The sequence below is a fragment of the Dromiciops gliroides genome, chromosome 4 (assembly GCF_019393635.1).
Source record: "Dromiciops gliroides isolate mDroGli1 chromosome 4, mDroGli1.pri, whole genome shotgun sequence".
NCBI lineage: Eukaryota > Metazoa > Chordata > Mammalia > Microbiotheria > Microbiotheriidae > Dromiciops > Dromiciops gliroides.
The window spans coordinates 159,549,595-159,573,003 of NC_057864.1; the positions used below are offsets into that span (position 1 = coordinate 159,549,595).

The following is a 23,409-nucleotide window of genomic DNA, read 5'->3' on the forward strand; positions in this document are numbered from 1 at the left end:
CTGAATCCAAGGTCAGTGTTCTATCCACTGTGCCACACAGCTGCCCCCCCTGCAATATCTTTTGTATTTTTGAGAGCAGAGGAAGTAAACCAGATAAAACTTAAACCATAAAGAAAAGGGAGAGTGATTCTTCTTTGTATAATAATACCATATAACACTATCTTTGGAGAGTGTGTTAGTAACTGTGCAAGATCCTTAATATTCATGTAAAATGTGTAGATTTTTGCCTGAACTTGACTAAAGTAATTCCCTGATGCCTCATTGTGGTATGGAGCTAACCTTCATATCTCAAAGCTTATACCAGCTTAAGCACTGGTGGTAAATCCTACCAAAATATTTGAATACAAGCCTAATTATGGATCTTATGTCTATTGTCTCAGGACCAGCAGAGCCAAACCCAGAAAGTTTCATGATGTGGTTGGCCACTGAGGAGTGAAATTTTTCAGCTACAGCAACTCTTTTCAAATAAGCCATAGAACTTTGAGCTTTTTGTATCAGGAAGGGGAGTACTTATACTAACAAAGTTAGGATTGTTGAACTATTAGTGTGTTGTGTATCCTATGGGAAAAATTCATTGGTGGCATTTCATAACCTATTGTAAAAATATACACAATGAAAAATTTATCAGTAAATCAAAACATAAAATTTCATGAATATTAATTTTCACAAATTAGATATAATTGTGGAAAAGACCATTGGACAGTTTATTTCTGAAAGGCAGTTTCTAACACTTAGCGATATCCCAAAATGCTTCCTCTACTTTTTCTACCCTCTCCATTATATACCAATATACACTCATAGATGCTCACATAGTAAAACAAAGACAAAAACAAAAGAAACTACTTCCTTAATAAACATGTTACTTATGGGATTTAATCCATGCAATCATAGAATTGTTGAAATGTTTTGGTTTTAATTAAGTCAGCAAGTATTACTGTGTTCCAGATACTATGCTAAGCACTAGAGATACAGAGATAGGCAAAAACAACTACTACTTTCAAGGAACTCGGAGTCTAATGGAGGGAGACAACACAGGGAACAACTAAGCAAATAAGACATATATAGATAAATTGAGGGTAATCTCAGGAAAAGGGCACTCGGATTAAGAAGGATCAGGAAGGATTTAAAGAAGGTGATATTTTAGATGAGACTTGAAGGTAGCAAGGAGGCAGAGACAAGGAGAGAGAGTAGTCCAAGTATAGAGGAAAGCCAGTGAAAATGCAGAGTCTGGAGATAGAGTGTCTAATTTGAGGGACATTATGGAAGCCAGTGTCCCTGGATCATAAGAAATAAGAAGACTGGAAATAGAGGAAGGGACCAGGGTATGACTGGCTTCGAAAGCCAAAACAAGGGTTGTATATTTTTTCTAGTGGACAACAGGGAGCCACTCAAGTCTACTGAATGAGGAAATAATGTGATAACTTTTTCAAAGAAGTTATCTTTATTCCATTTAGATAAAACCATCTCTAGGTTGATCATAATTATGGAAATTTTTTCATCAATCATAGTATATTAATTTTTATACCAGTAATCTAATTTTGGATAGATTATTGATTTCTTTTTTTTATACACTTACTTACTAATATATCTTTGTGTCTCTTCCCCTGACTCTTCCCTTGAAACATAAAAGTTAAGTAAGACTGTGACTGACAGCATATGCAATGTTCCATCTTATTGTCCCATATTCTTTACTGAGAGGTTCTCTGGAACTGGGATTGTAGTCATTCACAAATCTTATGTTTTGAGGAGAACTCTGAGTTAAATGTATCTGTAACTTTTAAACACTTACAATGAGCTTCTGTTACTGTTCTCTCTATTTTTGAGGGTGAGCATTCCTTCACTTTGAAAAACTCCAGAAGTTTGTTTAACTGTAATACATTTTATTCTTTATAAAACTGAAGCAGAAATTTTTCTGGAGAATATATTTGTACTGATTGAGAAATTTCTTCAAGAAAATGGGTAGAAGTTAATTGTTTGGAATAAAGGAGGAAGAAAACATTACCTTTTCAGAACATGCTCCTCAGAGCCAAGAGTGAATATCATATTGGTATTTCTGGTTTTCATACTTTTTATATACTTGGAAAGTAAGAGCTATTGTAGTGGAAAAGAAAAAGTAACCTTGTGTTATATTTGGGAGATAACATAATGAAAAGAAAAGGCACATTTTAACATATATCTTAGGACCCATTATTATAATCATTTGTAGTAGTATTCTTGGGCCATGTTGTTTGGTGAGAACTCACTACATTTAGCTGATTTAACACATCCAGTCACTGTTTCTGCTATGCAGCATACATATATATTCCTTTCCTTCTCCCACTTTTTCACCTCTTGCTCTGAGAACTATAATGAAGTAAATATTGCCCTGGATTCTCCAGAGTACATAATTCATTTGTCCTATAGCTCTCCCTCCAGTGAATGTGTTTTCTCTCTAGTAGAATGTAACCTTCTTGGGGGCAGGAAAAGACAATCTTTTGTCTTTAGTTTAAATATCAAACCAACTGGAAGATCTTTTACCAGTGTTACTCTCCGTTTTACTTTTTATGCCTGACTTGAATGAATAAAGGCATAAATGCAATACTTATCAAATTTTCAGATGAGACAAAGTTTGGAGGAATATCTAGTATAGTGGATAAGCAGAATCAGGATTCAAAAATAGTCCTGAAATGCCAGAATGCTAGGATATATTAATAAGATTTCATTTTTGTTAGTCATTACTCTGTAGATGATTTCCCAGCCTATATATTCAGCATATGCCAGGCATTGTACTAGGCAGAAGAAATACAGAGTTAAAAATGAAATATCACTTTCTCTCACGGAGCTTACTTTCTATTAGAAGAGCCCATTTGTACACATATACAAGTATATGAAAAATAAATGCATCATAGTGCTGGGATGAAAAGCACCAGCAGCTAGCTGTGTGCGTGTGCATCTAATATTGCAGAGGAGGTCAAGAAAGGATTTCAGTAGAACAGGTTTCTTATCCTGTTTTGTATCATGGACCTTTTTGGCAATCTGGTGAAACCTGTGGACCTCTTCTCAAAATATTATTTTTAGGGGCAGCCGGGTGGCACTGTGGATAGAGCACTGGCCCTGGATTCAGGAGGACCTGAGTTCAAATCTGGCCTCAGACACTTAACACTTACTAGCTGTGTGACCCTGGGCAAGTCACTTAACCCCAATTGCCTCATCCCCCCACCCAAAAAATTATTTTTAAATCCATAAAGTACAGTATATAAGATTATAAAGGAAACCAATGATTTTAAAATACAATTACCAGAAAATTTTTTTTTAAAGACCAAGTTTACAGATCCCAGGTTAAGAACTCTTGTTGTAAAAGGAGCTTGAGTTGAATATCAGAGGATTCTGAAAATAGCAAGACTAGAAAGATAAGTTGGTGTCAAGTCATTAATGAATAAAAAACACCAAAAGAGTTTGCAGAGGCAGTAGGGAGATACTGGAATTTATTGTGTAAGGTTGCTACATGGTCAGAATTGAACTTTAGGAAAATCACTTTGGTAACTGGGTGGGGACATGAGTAATGTGGAGAGATCACTTAGGAGTTCAGGTGAGAGATAATGAAATTCCTGAACAAAGGTGGTGGCTGTATAAGTTGTGAACAGGGGATAGATTCAAGAGATGTGGAGGTATAAATAAGGGGCTTTGGTAAGTGATTGAATATGTGAACTGGGAATTGATGCCTAAGATAAGAGATATTAAGAGAGGACTTAGCTGATTTTTATGAATTCAAATCATCTAGGCTAGATGACCTATATTCTCGGGTGTGAAAGAATTGGCAGATGTGCTTTTGTGCCACTGTGTGAGCCATTGTCACTGATACTTGAAAGATTATGGAAAACAGGAGAGGCGCCACCAGAGAAAGAGCAAATGTCATCTCAGTTTCATTGATAAGAGAACAGACTTCAAAGTATAGTCTATTCCACTTAACTTAAACTCCTGGGAAAATTCTAGAATAGATAAAGAGATGGTTGGTAAATATCTTGATAGGGAAGTGCAGTATGGCTTTCTCAAGAACAGGTCATTCTAGATTAACCTCATTTCCTTTTTTTACAAAATTACTAAGATTTTAGATGACAAAATGCTGTGGATATAGTTTACCCATATTTAGCAAAGCTCTTCATAAAGCATCTTATACTATTTTTGTGGAGAACATGAAAAAATAAATTGGACTCAGAGTAGTTGTGAATGAGTTAGTGTCAGCATGGCAAGAGGTCTACATTGAAGTACTCTGGAGATTTTTGCCACATCCTGTTTTATCAGTGACTTTGAATAAAGACACGGGTATAGTTATCAGATTTTCACATGACACAAAGTTGGGAGAAATACCTAACAGTGACTTGGTGGCCAGGATCCAAAAAGATCTTGACATGCTAGAACATTGGGATGAACCTAATAAGATAAAATCCATAGGAATAAAATGTAAAATATTGTGCTTGGATACAAATAAAAGTTCAGAAGTGTAAGATGGAGAAGGCATAGTTAGTACTTTTTTTTTTTTAATTTTTTGTGTGTGGGGGGGGGCAGTGAGGGTTAAGTGACTTGCCCAGGGTCACGCAGCTAGTAAGTGTCAAGTGTCTGAGGCTGGATTTGAACTTAGGTCCTCCTGAATCCAGGGCCAATGCTTTTTACACTGCGCCACCTAGCTGCCCCTTTAGACAGTACTTTTGAAGAAAAGGGGGTTTTAGAGGACTACAAGCTAAATATAAGTCAGTAGTGTGATAGAGCAGCTAAAAAAGCTAGTACAATCATTACCTTCATTAAAAGGTCTGTAGCTCTCAGGACTAGGAAAGTGATATTCTGTACTTTGCTTTTGTCAGACTCATCTGGAGAATTGTGTTCTATTCTGAACACTGTGGTATAATAAGGGATATTGCTAAGCTATATAATGTCCAGAGGAGGCCAGCTGGAATGGTGAAGGTTCTTTAAACCATGACAAATGAAGATCAGTTGTAGTAACTGTCATGATCAGCCTGAAGAAGACTAAGAGGGGGCATGATGGCTATCTTTAAGTATTTGAAGGTCTGTATTGAAGAGGAGTGATTAGACTTGTTTCTATTTGGCTCTAGAGAGCAGAACTTGGCATAATGCAAAGAAGTCAGTTAAATATTAGAAAAAACTTCCTATCAATTAGAGCTGTCCAAAAGTAGAATGGGATGCCTAAAGAGATGATGGGTTTCACCTCACAGAGGTTTTCAAGCAGAGACTTGAACAACACTTACTGGGTATGTTAAAGTAGGAAATATTTTTGAATGATGAATTGAACTAGGAAACCACTAAGGTCCCTTTTTATTCTCTGATTCTGTGAGGGAGCATGAAGAGTTAAGCAGAGTGCCAAAGGATGATGGTGCCCTCAGAAATAGGTTTGGGGAAAAGATGAATTCTATTTTGACATATGGTTGGACATACATTATAAACATCCATTTTGGAATATTCACTAGGCAGTTATGGTGATGCAGAGTTCACCTGAGAGATTAGGGCTTGAAAAAACAATTCTAGGAGGCATGTGTATAGAGATCATTGAAACCATACAAGTTACCAAGAGATACACAGAGAAAAGAGAAAAAGGCCCAGGACAGAGCCATTGGGTGTGTCAGACATAAAGATAGCCTGAATGGCAGTGGTCACTCAGGTAGTAGGAAAACTAAGAGTGAATTCCTGGAAGTCCAGAGAGGAGAGGATGGTCAGCAGTGTCAGATGCTGAAGGTCAAGAAAGATGCAGCCTGAGGAGGGAAAAACATTGGATTTGGCAGTTGGGATGATTGTTCATGTTGGAGAGAGCAGTTTCAGTTGAGCACTGAGTTTAGATGCCAGATTTTTAGGATTTGAGAAGTGATTGACTATTTAACCCTACAGGAAAGTATGAGGGGAAGAGGATAAGGAAGGAAGGGTGAAAAAAAAGGGAGTGCAGAGTAGGGGAGGGCACAGTCAGAAGTAAAAAAAAAAACAAAAGACTTTTGAGGAGGAATAGTTTAAAAGAAGATAGAAAACAGAGTAAATATCATGGGAAGGGAATAGGAGGGAGGGAAATAGTTATGATGATTGAATATAATGGCAAGACGTATGGTACCTACTTTGCTGGGCTAATGTGAAGAAAATTCTTTGTCAAGTTTAAGGTACTTTATTTAGGTTATGATGATCAGGATACTATCAGAAAAACCTGGAAAGACCTACATGAACTGAAGCAGAGTGAAATGTACTGTATACAAAATAACAGCAATAGTGTAAGATGATCTGCTGGGAAGCATGTGGTTATTTTCAGCAAGGCATTGATCCAATATACCCTGAAGGACTTATGAAAATGGCAACCCGTCTACAGAGAAAGAAGTGATAGTATCTGAAAATAGATGGAAACACATTTTTTTCTTTCTTTCTTTCTTTTTTTTTTTTTTTTGGTGAGGCAATTGGGGTCCAGTGACTTGCCCGGGGTCACACAGCTGGTGGGTGTTGGGTGTCTGGGGTCGGATTTGAACTCGGGTGCTCCTGGTTCCAGGGCCAGTGCTCTGTCCACTGCGCCACCTAGCTGCCCCTGGAAACACATTTAAAAAAAATTTTTTTCCCCTCTTTGACAATTCCTCAATCTGAAGTTTTGGGGGTTTTTTGACTGTTTTCTCTCACAATCTAGCTAATGTGGGAATGTTTTCCATGACTACTCATGTATTACTTATTTTGAAATGCTTGAGTTCTAGTGGGTGGGGGGTGGGAATGGAGGAGGAAGAGAAGTTGGAACAAATTTTTAAAAAATTGATGTTAAAATTTGTTTTTACATATATTTTGGAAAATAAAATCCTATTCAGTAAAAAAAAGAGAGAAGTGATTTAGAGGAGAGGAAATAAAGACAGAGTATATACAGGGTTTTTTTGTTTTGTGTTTTTTTTTTAAGAATTTGGTTTGGAAAAGCAGAAAGATGATGTAGGAGGATAGCTTGAGAGGAATGTATGGTAGAATTAAGCTAGTTTTTTTTTGTTTTAAAGGATTAGAAGAACTGAGCATATTTATAGACAGTGGGGAATGAGCCTGTAGATAGGAAAAGATTAATAATTCAAGTCTGTATGTGTGGATGGGATGAGGGGTAGGGGAGGGGACAGCAGCAACTTGCTGATAGATATAGAAGGAAAGGGGATCCAGAGTACCTACCAGTGAATGGATTGTCTTTGGGAAATAGATGAGACCATCTCTTGGAGATCAGTGTAGAAGAGAATGGAGGAAAGTATCAAAGATTTTTGAGATATAGAGTAGTGGATAAGAGTATGTATGACATCTTTTTCCTCAGTAAAAGTGTGAGAAGAGGACATTTGGCTAGAGGGTGGGGGAACCTTGAAGAGAGAAAAGGTTTGGAAAAACAACTCTGGGCATCTGTGATCAAGAATCTGAATTGTTCTGTTTTTTGCTTCCTTCCTGTTGTTACAGCTGCATACTCTTATTAGTTATTCAGCTTATTATTATAATTATTAGCTATATTATCTGATGTCTTTCTGTTCTAAATTAGCCTTGCAAAGAAGTCTTAAAACTTCTTAACTCAAACATTTATGTGCTTGTGGCTTTTTTTCTTTTTAAATCAGTCTATTGCCCACTTCTAACAGGTTATAAAATAAAGTCCATGTTTTTTATAATACTACTGAATAAAGCATGACTTGACTTTTGCAAATTAGTTAATGTTAGGGCCTTCCCTCTGAAATTGCTTCCAGTTTATATCTTTTATATACATTGTTGTCTGCGAGCCCCTCCCCCCCTCCCTCCCCTCCCCATTTAGAATGTGAACTCCATAAAGGCTCCTTGTTACCTTTCTTTGTATCCCCAGTGTTCAGCATAGGGTCTGGTACATAGTAAGCACTTAATGTTTGTTGATTGACTCACTGGCTGCTCATTAGTGTATGAATTGGGGGCAGCTAGGTGGCTCTGTGGATAAAGCACTGGCCCTGGATTCAGGAGGACTTGAGTTCAAATCTGTCCTCAGACACTTGACACTTACTAGCTGTGCGACCCTGGGCAAGTCACTTAACCCAATTGCCTCAAAAAACACCCCCCCCCCCCAAAATGTATGAATTGAAGTGAGCCATGTTTATCAGTTAGTACAAATAAAGGCAGAGAAAGTTCATTTACAATTTCATTGGTAACAAATGGATTTGTCCTAATATAGAATACTTATAGTAAGGTAAGTATTTTGTAAATTTTGTGCATCAAATATATTCTGGTAGTAGCAAGAATGAATGGACCCAGGGGCAGCTAGGTGGTGCAGTGGATAGAGCACCAGCCCTGGAGTCAGGAGGACCTGAGTTCAAATCTGGTCTCATACACTTAACACTTACTAGCTGTGTGACCCTGGGCAAGTCACTTAACCCCAATTGCCTCACTAAAAAAAAAAAAAAGAATGAATGGACCCAAAATAAAGTCAGGGGACAGTTGGAGTAGCTGTTGCCAGTAGACTGGAGTGAGTCTATTTAATTTAGATGTCTCCCTCTTCCCATTTTACAGATTGGAAAACAATTTCTCTTGGGGTATTTTTTGTATGAAACAAACTAAAGCTATAGAGTCACTTTTAAATGGTTTAAATAATCACTTTTAAGAATGAAATCACTTGAATCTCAGTGTTATAGGCAGTGGTGGTGTTTTTTAAAATTTTATGCTGACAATATAAAACCAAATCCTCCAAATGAAATTTTAATACAAAAGTTATATAAAATTGCCTGATTTTATCCAAGCCTAACATGTGACTTGGGTGACTATATTATTTAAGTCATCTGTGTTTCACAAACTTATATAAAACACTTTGCAAACCTTAAGGTGCCATATAAATCCTAGGTATTATCATCATTATCATTATTGTCATCATCATTACCACATATCAGACACAATAGGAATGAGGTTTTGAACAGCTATGTCAGATGTTCATCTCTTCTTTACAACATCAACTTCTGGTAGCAAATAAAAGCCATGCAAACCAGGTTTTTAAATCTGTTGAAATAAGAACAATGCCCATCAGCTGTTTCTACAAATAGTAGGGTAAAGAATGGGTTATTACTTGCAGCTAGTATCTTTTATAAATATTGTTTTGTGCATTTAGTGCTAAACATAATTTTATCTGTCAGGAATGAAATTAGGATTAAATTTTCATCTTTTATTTGAAGAAAGTACGTTCATTGGGAAATCATAGTGGTATTGTTGAAGAAAAATATTTTCCTTTTCTCTGTTTTTATGCCACAGAAAAATAATTGAACAACCTGAACTGATTTGGACTATCTTATCTTCTAGTACTACATAAGACATTCAAAAAACCTTGTAGTCATAAATGGGTTAAGTGCATATGTACCTAAAAGAGTAGTAGAAAATGGATTGTGGTGGTGAGTGCAGTTCTAGGAATTTCCGAAGGAATTCCATTATAGTGAATGATCCTACTTGGGCTGTATGAGAAAGAGCCTAATTAGAGGAAGAGAAGACAGTATAAAAACCACCAGCATAGGCTCTGAATCATTTTCTCTTGTAGTGAATTTAATTGGTGAGTCAGATGAAATGTATCGCTTTAAATAAGTGTCTTTCCTACAGTTGGAAACAGTTGTTTTTATTATGGAATTTCCTTTTATCCCAGCATTCAACTCATTCAGAAGAAGCTTCCAGGTTCACATATCAGCTGTGAACTTAGCAAGGGTTCCAAAACTAAAACCTAGAAACAAGAACTATCTTTTGCTTTTATGTCATGTTCATTTCTGAAATTTCCCCCTTCCATTTGCACTGAGACCAAAAATTTTAAAAAACCAGTTCGGCAGCAGTACAACATTCTGTACCTATGGTCCCCTACCTCTTGCAGTGAAAAGAAAGGAGTACATTTTTTTCATTTCTTCTCTGGAGCCAAGCTTGATCATTATAATTACCTAAGTGTTGAGTTTTCATTTAAAAATTTTTTTCCCTTTTACATTTGACCAATGTAGACTATATTGTAATCATATTGCTTTCTTGGTTCTGCTTACTTCATTGCATCATTTAATTTAAGTCTTCTCTTGTTTCTTTGAATTCCTTGTAATTGTCATATGGCATAGTAATATAACATTGCATTCTTATGCCACAAGTTGTTTAGCCACTCCTTTAATTGATGGGCACATACTTTGTTTTCAGCTGTCCACTTCCACAAATAGTTCTGCTTTGAATATTTTGTTATATATGGGACCTTTCTTTTTATCATTGTAGTATATGTCTAGGAATAGAATCTCTGAGCCAAAGGATATGGCTTTGAATCTTGCTTTAGACACTGTGTGTGACCCACAAGTCACTTAACCTCTGTCTGCTTCATTTCCTCATCTGTAAAATGGAGATAATAAAAGCATATATTTCTCAAGGTGGTTGTGAGGTTAAAATGAGATAATATATGTAAAGCCCTTTGCAAACCTTAAAGCTCTGTATAGATGCTATTATTTTTTCACACGATTTTAAAATGTTTTCCAGTTGAACCAATTTATAATTCCAGATTAGAGGTTTCTGAAGTGATTGGTATTTTACATTTGTTCTTATTCTTTTTTTTAACCATTATAATTATGTTTTGAGGCATCATGCCATAGTAGATTAAGATCTGGATTCACAGTCAGGAAGATATGGGTTCAAGGCCTGCCTCACAGGACTTAACATATTCTTGCTCTGGGACCCAGGGCAAATAGCTTAACTTCTTAGTGCCTAAGGCAGTTCTTCTCCTAGACTGTAAGTTGCAGAACAGGTACTGATCTGTTCTGGTGTAGAGGGAGTTTTCTCACTGAGAATTCCCTGTTACAGTGTAATCACAAGTCTATCACCACCACCACCACCACCCCACAACCTTCAAAATATCAAGACAGATTCATTCATTATAAAGCATTCCAAGATATCTTTTTAATTTATGTGCATGAAAAAAAAATATAGAAACTAGTGAAAGCTTAGTATTCTTTTCTTAAGACGAGTTGTTATAGATCTTAATAATATGAACCAATTGAAGCTATGAGTCCATTGAAAGAAGAAACTAGGCTTTTCTTCAGAGAACTTACTTTTAACTTTGTTTTTAAAGAATATATTTCAATATTCTGTATATATTTCACCTTGTGGCATCCTTCCTAATGTTTCCACATGGACCTGATTTTCCATTCTTTCCCTAAAGAATATTTGGAATAGAAGGTTATACATTTAAGCCATTTTCTTTTTGGTTTAGACTTTGATGTTAAACTCATTGCATTTTAACTGAGCCATATTACTAGTTATAAAAGCATGAAAATAATCACATTAAATACATGTTTCAAAAGACTTATCCATCTAGCAGTTTGTTTCCAGTCTTTAGTATTTGGTCCAAGGAAAATTAAATCATTACCAGCCCCCCCATCCCAGTTCTTTAGGACAGGGTGGTTAAGTTGGGTTTTAATTCATAATTTTTTCTTTGTGATACACTCTATTATATTGTTGAACAGGTGTCAGTAGGAAATTCTTTTCATTTCTGCTAGTAACTATTCTTTCCATTATATTATCTGGGACACAGATGCTGTGTTTCAGGTTCCTAGTGTATAGACGTCAGTAAGAATTTCTTGTGCCAAGTAAGTCATGTTCAGGACTTATTTTTTGGTTTCTATCTGTGTTTAACTTGTATTTAAGATAAATATTCCCAGCCATTTCCCCATTTTAGCTTATTTCATTTTATCAGCTTCTCTTTTATGCATGATTTCAGCTTATGGTTTTTAATAAAAAAGGACCCATCTTCCTTGTCTAACTTGAATCAAATCTACTACTTAGGTTCTTTTACTTTTCCCCAGTGTTTCAATTATTTGTAGAATCCCTCATTACTTATTGACAGATATCTTCTTATCTATTGTCAGCCCTTCTCCTCAGTGACTATTGACTTTCCTTTTACTGATGACCTTTCATTTTTTAATGTATTATCTGTGTTAAATACTAATCCTCCCACTTTTTGACAAAACCCCATTTTACTTGGATACTTTCATTATTGCAGTCTACCTTTTCTGCTTCCATTACTGAGTAGAATTCAGTTTGTCTCAGGAATTCAAAATGAGTCTGTTCCTGGTATATGTTTGCATTATTCATTGGAGAATCCCTGCATTTATAGTTGAGAATAGGCCATAATCCTATGGTATATCTCATTAAAATAAGTAGGTAATGAAGGACCACTCTTTGATTTTGAATTGTACATATTCCCAGTGAATATTTTTGGAGGGAATGTTTGGATTTTCTGACTGTACTTTTTTTTTTTTTGGACTGAGATACACTTTTATTGCCTTTTGATCAGTGGACAGTATTTACTCAGAAGAGCAGAATCTCCATTTTATCCATCCATACAGGCAGATATGAATCAACACTTATTAGCACATCCCCTTAGTAGAGATCAAGATAGCGAGCAGCAAAGCACCTACTTTCTTGAGGAAACAAGATACCAGAAGCCTGTCAAAGGGCACAGCTTTACCTTTTGACATAGAAATCTACATGACTCTTTGCTAAGGAGCCGAACAGAAAGAAGGCCAAGAATTTTCCTGGCATTCCAGCTCCTGGGCATATCTGACGTTATTGCTCTAACTCAGGATATAACCCTCATCATGGAGAACCTGTGACAAAGATGCAGCGTTGGAAGATTCCCAATGAGAACTTCCTGGCCTTTCAGGTGATGAGGAAGAGCCTAACACTGCAGGTACCTACCTTGTAATACTTTGTATTCTTTTCATTTTATTCGTTTTTGTATTTAGGAACTGAAGTTGATATTGATGAGGGGACAAATTAGCTGACTTTTTAAGTTGGCATCTCAAGCCTTAGAGACAAATTGCCTGATTTGTTTATCAATGAGTCCCTACTCTACCTTGAACTTTATCTCACTGACACTAATTCATACAAATTGGTGAAAAGATAAGCAGTTGTTGAGTTTCCCTGAGAAGTAAACTTAGTAGCAAATAAATAAAGCCATGTTGTTTTTTTCACACAGTCCAAAAAGGTCTAAATATGACATTAATCAACTAAATATATATTCAATATAAATCTCAGTCCCTACATTACATCCTAGGTTTGTTTCTATGTACAAACATAGAATTTGATTTTGACCTATATTGGAATGGACAACCTTTGTCCTGTCTAGAAATATCTCCCACATCTATCCATCTTTGGTCACCTACTTCCATTATGAAACTTGAAAGACTTCTGGCAGTTTTAACAGGATTAGGTTTGCAGATTTAATCAAACTTGTCTGGTCTCCCAGATTTCATTATTTTTCAGCATTTCCCAACTAGGGTAAAAATGCATTAAAGTAACTTTGTCCTTGAATAGTTTGCTCATTGTGTTTCCAGTTGTACATTAAACATAGCTTTACTTGCTAGTTTTAAGCTTAAAGAAGTATCTTTTTGTTTGATTTTCATCATCAAATAATATTTATGAAGCACCCTTATCTTCTTAGAACTGTGCTAGACAGTGTTTTTAAATGTGGTAGGAGCTCAGAATCGGTGTTTGTCAAGCGCTGGAGATCTGTGACTAAGAGGCACAGCTTTATTTTCCTTAAATACAGAATGTTGTAAGTATTGTTTACCGGTACCCAGATTTGTGAGGATTAGAACAAACTTTTTAAAAGAAGAAAAATACTTCCCCACCCCCCCCCAAAAAAAAATCCACAGTGTTTTATTAAGCACCAAGAGTAGGCTTCTGGCTTCTGTTGCTTTCAGGAAATGACAAATGGTTGAGAAATGAAATGAGCTAAGTCATGTCTTTCTCAGTTATTTCAATTTTTGGGGAACCGCCATGCAGTACATCCAGTTACAACCTCCAAGAATCTCTTATTTTCCTTCTTCCTGTCCCTCCCCCATTCTCACTCCCACTGCTTATTCAGAAGCTCCAGTTGCCACCCAAAAAAAGGAATTTTGAAGAAAGAGATTATACCTTCTTACCTGAGGTGAGTGAGATGAGGCAGGATGGTTTTTAGGATATCCTGATGATCACATGACAGATATAGTTGATGTCTTCATTGAGACTATCTTAAAGATTCCTAAAGAACTTGTAGGAATTTGCAAAATGGTTACGAGGTAGTCTAGGAACTGAAGATGAAGCTCAAGAATGGGTGACACTAATGCTCCCTAAAATGTAGCCACAATACCTAAGGAAGTTTTCTAAGGACAAGGACCATATTTTAAACCAGCACAGTGTTGGGCAAATAATAGATATTCAGAAAAACTTTGTCGGTTGACTGATTATAAGGAAAGTCTTGAATGAAATTTTCTTTAACCTAGTCTTCCCTAGGTCATTTGTTTCTATCTTTGGGAGGGGGGGGGTGAGGCAATTGGAGTTAAGTGACTTGCCCAGGGTCACACAGCCAGTAAGTGCCAAGTGTCTGAGGCTGGATTTGAACTCAGGTCCTCCTGAATCCAGGGCTGGTGCTCTATCCATTGCACCACCTAGCTGCCCCATTTGTTTCTGTCTTTTGTAGTTATTTGTAATTATGAGGGCATGAACCAAGAGGTTACCTTAAGATTTTTAATTGTTAGTTATTTTGTCTACGTGTCTGGGCTGGTCTTGCATATTTTTTTTCCATAAACACAGAATTCTAGCTTCTTTAACTTCTAGGTTTTAATTTCTTAGCTATGATGGATAAATTGAGAATACCTCTTTTTTGTATTGTGGGGTTTAATTATTCAGCAAAAATCTTATCTGATAATAAAAACATTTCAGGTATATTTGTTTCAACTTTCTAAAAAGTCCCCTTTTTGTCATAGTAGTATATATATGACTGAACAGAAGATAGCTTTAGTTCTTAATAGATCTGCTGATGCCACTTTGTTTTTTGTAAGAAGAAGTAACATCAGTTTCCCAAATCTGAGGCAGCTGGGTGGCACAATGGACCAAATGCTGGACTTGGAGAGTCTGGAAGACCTGAATTTAAATCCAGTCTTAGACACTTACTAGCTCAGCAAGTCACTTAACCCCTGTCTGCCTCATTTTCTTCAACTTTAAAATAAGAATAATAGTACCTACCTCACAGGGTTGTTGTGAGGATCAAACAAATTAATATTTGTAAAGTGTTTAACACAGTGCCTGGCACATAGTAGGTACATAATAAATGCTTTTACCCATTCTTCTCTTTCTTATCCCTTCTGTTCCCTCCACCCCCAAAAAAATTCCTCTTAGGTATTCTCAATTGATAGAAACATTCAGCCTCCTGTCCTACCTGAATAAAAAGGCAAAGTTCACGATCTACTAATTTCTCAAAGAGAAACACTGGAAATATAATTGTTTTTATCTATTTACTTTTTCCTCAAGTTGATGTTTAAGGAATTTTTGAGGTGGTTAGGAGGTCATACCTGACAATTCTAATGTTTGACAATTTGTTTTATATCTTTTAGTGTTTTTAGATTCCGTTTTTTCTCTGGTAGTATTTTTTTGTTTGGTTGGTTGTTTTTTGATTTGGGGGAAGCGGTGGGGTGATTAGAGGTATATAGTGTTTTATTCTGTTTATTAAACTAAACCAATTGAAATTGTTCAGAGTGCTGCTAGTTTGATTTAATAAAATATATGATGACTTGAGATGATATATGATAATAAAATATATGATCACTTTGATTTCTGAGCTGATTTTTTTTAAGATTACAAGAAAACTATCAGAACTGATTTTTTTTTTCAGGAAAATGAATGTTCCTGAAAAGCATACTTTCTCCTAAATAGGAAACAGATTACATATTATGGGGGCAATTAGGTGGAAGAGCAGACCGAGAACATTCAGGCTTTATGTCTTGAAAAACTTCCTAACAATTAGAATTGTTCAAAAGTGGGGTGAGCTGCACTTTCAGATCACTGGTTCCCTCATATTAAAGTTCTTCAGGAATAGGCTAACTACCTATTTATTGGGTCTGTTCTAGTGGAACTTTTCTGGTTTTGGATAGATTAGATCACTGCTGTGATTTGAGCATAGCAGTGCTCAAATCCTTGTCTGAGGGAATCTTTCTTTGCCTTCTGAATCTTTTCTATATTTAAATCTATGACTAAAAATCTCTGAGTATACTGTTTAAGAGAGGTTTATTTAAACACTATCAGCATGATGTAGAGGCAGCCTGGCATAGTGGCTTGAGGAGTTGGCTACAAGGCAGAAAGGTCTGTGTATAGATTCATCTCTGATAGTTATTGACTTTTCAACCCTGGACAAGTCACAATTTCTGTGTGCCTCAGGCAAATAAATCCCTATGATTTATCTACTGAGACATAGACTATGCTGGTGAAAATCATAAATTCTAGGTAATTTAATTGCAAATTGATTCCAGAATATGGTTTATAAAAGGCTGAAAATACAGAAGGTGAAAATGTTCATGGGCACAGGATCCCATTGAATGAGGTAAGAACTTGCTAATTCCTGCTATAGAACTTCAGTGAAGTATATTAAATTTAAATCTTTCTCCCACATCACATCATTCCACCTCCATTTTAATTTCACATTTAAATTTTGTCTTTATAGAGTTAACATGGACCATTGGAGGAACTAACATCTTTGACATTACCACTGGTTGTCTTATAAATTAAGCTATTTTATTTGTTTATCCATTTTAGAATGGTAATTCTGAGAAGCTGAACTATCTTAGTTTTATACATTCTATTTACCTGAAAAATCTTCTCTGTTGACTTAAGGTAGTTGCCCATAAAGATTACTACTAACAGTAACTATGATATTCTATTAATAAAATCCAGTGCTATTCTTCTCTACCTGCTATATTTATGACTATTTCCAAGCAGAGCTTTTAAAATAAAGGGAAATAGCAACAACTAAAGAATGTTAAGCATTCAGAATCATTCTTATGCAAGATGTTGCCATTGTCTCTTTTTATTTAAGTAAATATAAGCTCTCTTGTGATCTTTCTCTTCTGTTCTCTAGGCTCCCAGCCAACCCTAGACAAGCCCTCTCAAAGGCCGGCAGAGAGCACAAACTGCAGCCCTACCCGAAAGAGATCTTCATCAGAGAGCACTTCTTCAACAGGCAAGTAATACTTATTTTCTCAGACTTTTATGGTTGGTTCTTATCTCTGGTATTGACATAACTTATTCATTTCTGTGGATGCCTAACTTGAGTGAATGATGTATCTAACTTTTGTGATGAAAAGACAAACATAATGCAAGAGTATGGAAATATACATAGAAACCAGAGAGTAATCTTCTCCTTCCATCCTAGATTGATTATAATTAGGAATACTAATTATATACTGTAGAATTATATACTATAATACCAAGGGTGTGGAGATTTGGATTGAGTCCCCCAAAAAAAGCATCCAAAATAAATAGATTGGAAAGTAAGCAAGCTGCAAAAATGGAAATTAAAAAAAATATAGCCTGTGATCAAAAGGAAACAGGAATCACCCAAAAAGAGGCTTAATATTTACTTTTAAGCATAACAGAGTTTTTCAGGAAAGGATAGTATACCACTATTTTCTCCCTCTACTGGGTATTAAAAAGGAAAATTAGTTTCAAATGGCAGCAAGAGAGATTTAGAATAGATAAAAAAGAGCTCCGTACTATAGATTATTAAACAGTATAAAGCTACTGTAAAAAATGTTAGAGTTCTATGAAATAGATTGTTAATAAAAATTAGGATTGTTTTTTGTTTTAACATGATACTGACAGGAATTGACAAGTTATAACGTAGTCTTTTTTTTTTTAAGTTAATTCTGATTTTATTGTGATAACAGCCTCATAACTACTGCAGTCTCTCAATTCAGGGTATAAGTACATAGGAATCTTACAAATACAGGATTCTTTCCATGGGCATTCATAAAAATCATCAAGAGTTTGTGAACAGTTCCAACCCTTAAAAAGGCATGTCTTATTTTGTATAAAGTATAACAAGATTATTTGTATTGTATAATTATGTAGCTACTTCCTATCTTGATGGCAAGTCCATTCTGGACTTGTCTGTCTCTCTTTTTATGTCTTGTTATTTCTGGTTATTTCTCTCTTAGAGCCTGTCACTGTTATAGGTCTGGCTCTCTTGATCTGACTTTTTTCTTGTTTCTACTTTTCTGTGCCCCTCTCATAGTTTGTTCCTATTTCCCATATGGCTTCTTGCTTATCTGTTCTCCTCATTCTCACGTATCTATCTCTGCTTTGTAATCAATTGCCTAACTTCTGCATTGGTGCTATTTGCCTTTGGTAAATAATACCTAAATTTAATATGCATCAGATTATCAATTTATATTCCTATTACATCTGAAACTTCACCAGTACAACATGCCAGAAGCATAGGCAAGCTCAGCTGCAGTGACCATCTTATATTTGCCATAGCACTTTGCTTTTGTAGTACTTTGGGGTGTCTTTTTTTTTTTTACATTTTTTTTTTTTTAGTGAGGCAATTGGGGTTAAGTGACTTGCCCAGGGTCACACAGCTAGTAAGTGTTAAGTGTCTGAGGCCAGATTTGAACTCAGGTACTCCTGACTCCAGGGCTGGTGCTCTATCCACTGCGCCATCTAGCTGCCCCTTTGGGGTGTCTTTTAACCTCAGCAAGACTAAATGCATCCTTTGGATACCTGGAAGGGTTATTCTTCAAGGCATTCCACAAGACAGATGAGATGTTGTTTGGAGAGATATCCATTAGGATAAAACATCTGTTACTACAGTGCATCAAAAAAATAAAAAGCCACAAAGCTCTTTATCAGAAGACCATTTAGAAGTAGCTACTGGAGGTAAAACTGTCCAAAATTTTAAGTTTCATTTATCTCATCCTCTATTAATTTTTTTTTTAACACTTCTGAAACCTTGGTTGAACATTCTTATTTTCACCTGTCTGGGTTGATTTATTTTGGTTGCAATTTGATAGTAATCTGCAGGAAGCATTGGCTTGATGATAAAGCTGCATGTTGTTCAGTACATAGAAAGGCAGTAAACTGCTTGAATTGAGGACATGGTTATATATCATCATGGGAATGAGCAGCAAAGCTATTTGTCAGAAATGGAATCGACTCATTGATTTATCTGCTTTTTTGCTCAGTGCTTTCCAGATTTCTTTATGCCTATACCTCAGTCTCTAATCTCAGCTGATATGCTATGCTAAATATTCCTCAGCAGAGGTACTATACTGAATAAGACTACCTATTTAATATTGGAAGGGAAAGAACATAATTCTCATCCTTACATAGTTTATATTCTCTTTCCACCCTGATTATTACTAGATAATGTAGTTTCACCTTAATTATATAGGCACTTAAATGGTATAGTGGATAAAATGCTGGATGTGGGAGTTAGGAAGACATATTAAAATCATCTCTTCAAAACTTATTAACTATGTGACCCTGGGCAAATTACTTACCCTGTGCTTAACTCAGTTTCCTCATTTATAAAAATGGAAGTAATAGCAGCACCTACTTCACAGGGTTGTTGTAAGGATTAAATAAGAATGTGGTAAAGCTCTTTGCAAACCTTAAAACTACTATATACATATATACATATACACACACACACACATATATATATAACTATTATTATTATTCTGTGGCTTTCAAGAAAGCCCTTCCTTGAAGGAGCTCATATTAAAATACTTTCCTATATTTCATCTCATTCATATTCAGAACCTCCCTTTGTAGCAGGTAACAAGGATTATAACTCATTTTATAGATAAGAAATTAAGACATCGAGAAAATGGGTCACAATGAATATAGTGTAATTGGAAACTCATTCTTTTCATTGCTGGTCAAGACCTCTTCTCAACAAGTTATACTACTTGTTAACATTCTTGTGTTCACTTAAAGAGCTAAGGGAAATAATTTTGATTATTTGTTACTAGGGAGCCTGGAAAAACAACAAAATGAATTTGGGAAAACAACTCAGATCTATACATACCAGGTGGGGAGCTCTTGACAGTTTGGCCACTGTTGCCTTTGTGGGTGGACTGTGTTATCAAAATATTCTGTTAATAAAAAACTTCTTTGTTACTACAGACTCTTAGTATGCAAGACAATGAATGCAGCTGTCAGTGCAATTGTTTACTTTATTAATATATTATCTTTTTGGATCTACTTCAGAACTAGGACACAAGTTCAAGGGCAGTATATCAGGCATCTTGTCCCCCCCAAAAAAAATGTGTTACAGAGCTAAATTACTATGGAGTAGTACAGGTGTTTACATATCTCAGTTTACTAAACAGATGGCAAATCCCAAAGATGTTCCATTTCCTTTGGATATACCTAAAGGACTGGGATACCGTTCATGATCATTTAATTGTCCTTCAAATTACATTGGATGTCAAAAAAGGCCCTGCCAATTTTCCTGTTATTAAAGAGTAAATGAGTCTAATAAGTCAAACAAGATGCCACTTATTTGTTAAGATATTAATTTTTTCCAAAGGCATTAAGTTCTTGGCAAGTCTTTAGGATTTGCTAATAAGATGGTAGAAAAAAGGGAAATTCTTAATTTTTCATTAAAGTTGGTTACTGTCTCAGAAGTCTCTTGCTGCTTGCATTTGTAGGTTTTTAAGAATATCTCAGTGTATGCTTATTTTTTATCTCTGAAAGCTTTAATTTGAACCAAGAAAGCCTAAAGTTGGTGCCCAAATTCATGTCAACTTGTTGTTGCCAGAAGTCTACATCTCCACAGTGGGATTTCATGGAATCTCTGCTCACATAGTTAGCAAACGTAGTTACTCTAATTTAGAATAAGGTCCTTGTGTTAGCAAATTAAAAAGCAATGACCAAAAAAACCCAACAATGACTGAGTACTTAGTGGACTCTGGAGCACCAAACCCAAAGCCTTATGATATGGGGTTGCAAATAGAATTCACAGTCGATACCATTGAAGAAATTACAGTTTAGTTCAAATGAACTTAAAACAGTTTTCGGGGCAGCTAGGTGGCGTAGTGGATAAAGCACCAGCCCTGGATTCAGGAGGACCTGAGTTCAAATCCAGCCTCAAACACTTGACACTTACTAGCTGTGTGACCCTGGGCAAGTCACTTAACCCTCATTGCCCAACAAAAACAAAACAGTTTTCAATGGATAAAAATGTCAATTGATGCAAAATAATAAAATACAAATTGAATACTTAAATACTAAATAGTGATGTAAAGGAATAATATATTAGAAAATGTTTGTGGATAGAGCACCGGCCCTGGAGTCAGGAGTACCTGAGTTCAAATCCGACCTCAGACACTTAACACTTACTAGCTGTGTGACCCTGGGCAAGTCACTTAACCCCAATTGCCTCACTTTAAAAAAAAAGGGAAAAAAAAAAAAAGAAAATGTTTCCCAGAGGATGCAGACTGTAAAGTTGAGTTTTGAGAGAAATGATGAACATTCGAATTGGAAATAATTATTGTGTGCATAGGCTTAGAGGTGCAAGTGATGGCAAGCAAATTGACTTGACTGAAGTAGAAGTTATTGCATGTAATAGACAACTAGAAAATTGGGCAGCTAGATGAATAGCATGTTGGACTTGGAGTCACAAAGACCTTAGTTTAGATGTTCCCTCACATTAGGCAAGTCACTTACCCCCCCCCTCTCAACCTCAGTTTCCTCATCTGTAAAATGGGGATCATAATTGTACCTGCCTCACAGGGTTGTTGTGAAGATCAAGTGGGATAAGTTGTAAAGCCCTATGCAAAACTTAAAGTACTGCATAAGTCTAGTTATATATATTTTTATTAGATTAGTTTGGAGAGGTTTGGGGAATGCTTGATGGAGGACCTAAAATTTAACCTTGTGCTAGAGTTGTTGAGACCACTGTTAAATCTTAAGCAGAGACCAATGTGATTTTTTAAAAGTTAGTTGAGGAAGTTTATTCTAACAAGTTTGTGTGGGATTTGACTTGAGTAGGAAGAGGCTAAAGGTGTGGAGACTAGCTAAGAGAGTATTGATATAGATGAGAAATTATCAAAGCCTAGATTAGGGTTGGTAGCTAACGAACATGAAGAAGGGCCAATGCATGAGAGATTATAGTGGAAGAATGAACAGGATCTAGTACCTGATTGCATGTGGAGGGCAGTGGAAAGGGAAGTTAAAAATAACTCCAAGATTACATGCAATTCCAGAGGAGTAGGAAATAATGGTGCAGACATATAGGGTGGTAGAAAGGGATAATAATATTGGGGAAAGAAGTGGAGAATTAAGTTCCTTTTCAACATGCTGTTACAGATCTTGAGAAGAAAGAAGATATCTGTGGTAGAGATGCAGATTTGGAAAATAACAATTTATATGTTTTTACTTATTCTTTTAATTTTTTCAGGGAAAATGAGATAATAGAACAAGAAATAAATTTCATTTTGTCTCTGGAGAACAGAGAGCATTAAAAGTCAGTGAAAGGGGGCGGCTAGGTGGCACAGTGGATAAAGCACTGGCCCTGGATTCAGGAGTACCTGAGTTCAAATCCAGCCTCAGACACTTGACACTTACCAGCTGTGTGACCCTGGGCAAGTGACTTAACCCCCATTGCCCTGCAAAAAAACAAAAAACAAACAAAAAGTCAGTGAAAGACAGGAAGGTGGGCTAGCTGTGCCAAATCTGAAGCTATACTATAAAGCGGCAGTCATCGAAACTATTTGGTACTGGCTAAGAAATAGAGTGGTGGATGAATGGAATAGGTTAGGCACAGGAGACACAGTAGTAAATTACTATAGTAATCTACTGTTTGATAAACCCAAAGGCTCCAGTTTCTGGGATAGGAACTCAGTATTTGAGAAAAACTGCTGGGAAAACTGGAAGATAGTATGGTAGGAACTAGGCATAAACCAACACCTTACACCTTATACAAAAATAAGGTCAAAATGGGTTCAAGATTTAGACATAAAGGATGATACCATAGATAAATTAGGAGAGAAAGGAATGGTTTACCTCTCAGATCTATGGAGAGGAAAACAATTTATGTCCAAACAAGAGATAGAGAATATTGTTAAATGTAAGATGGAAGACTTTGATTACATTAAATTAAAAAGTTTTGTACAAACAGAAGCAATGTAGCCAAAATTAGAATGGAGGCATAAAACTGGGAAACAATTTTTACAGCCAGCATTTCTGATAAAGGCCTCATTTCTAAAATATATTGGGAACTAAATCAAGCTTATAAGAATCCAAGTCATTCCCCAATTGAGAAATGATCAAAGGATATGAACAGGCAGTTTTCTGATGAAGTCAAAGCTATCTATTGCCATATGAAAAAATGCTCTAAATCACTATTGATCAGAGAAATGCAAATTAAAACAACTCTGAGCTACCACCTCACTCCTATCAGATTGGCTAATATGACAAAAAAAGAAAATAATAAATGTTGGAGAAGGTGTGGAAAAATTGGAACACTGATGGTTGGTGGAGCTGTGAACTGATCCAACCATTCTGGAGACCAATTTGGAAATATACCCAAAGAGCTGTGGGATTGTTCATGCCCTTTGACCCACTGCTACCACTGCTAGGTTTGTATCCCAAAGAGACCATAGAGAAGGGGAA

At 36.0% G+C, this 23,409-nt stretch overlaps 1 protein-coding gene across 3 annotated transcripts in view; it reads left to right on the forward strand.

The window, feature by feature from the left end:
* Positions 1-23,409, forward strand: part of ASH1L (ASH1 like histone lysine methyltransferase) — a 231,182-nt gene that overhangs the window by 100,636 nt on the left and 107,137 nt on the right. For all 3 annotated transcript variants that reach the window (XM_044002148.1, XM_044002147.1, XM_044002149.1), the window contains exon 4: positions 16,868-16,969. In XM_044002148.1, the coding sequence (XP_043858083.1) occupies positions 16,868-16,969 (102 nt within the window). The remainder of the gene's footprint in view (positions 1-16,867; positions 16,970-23,409) is intronic.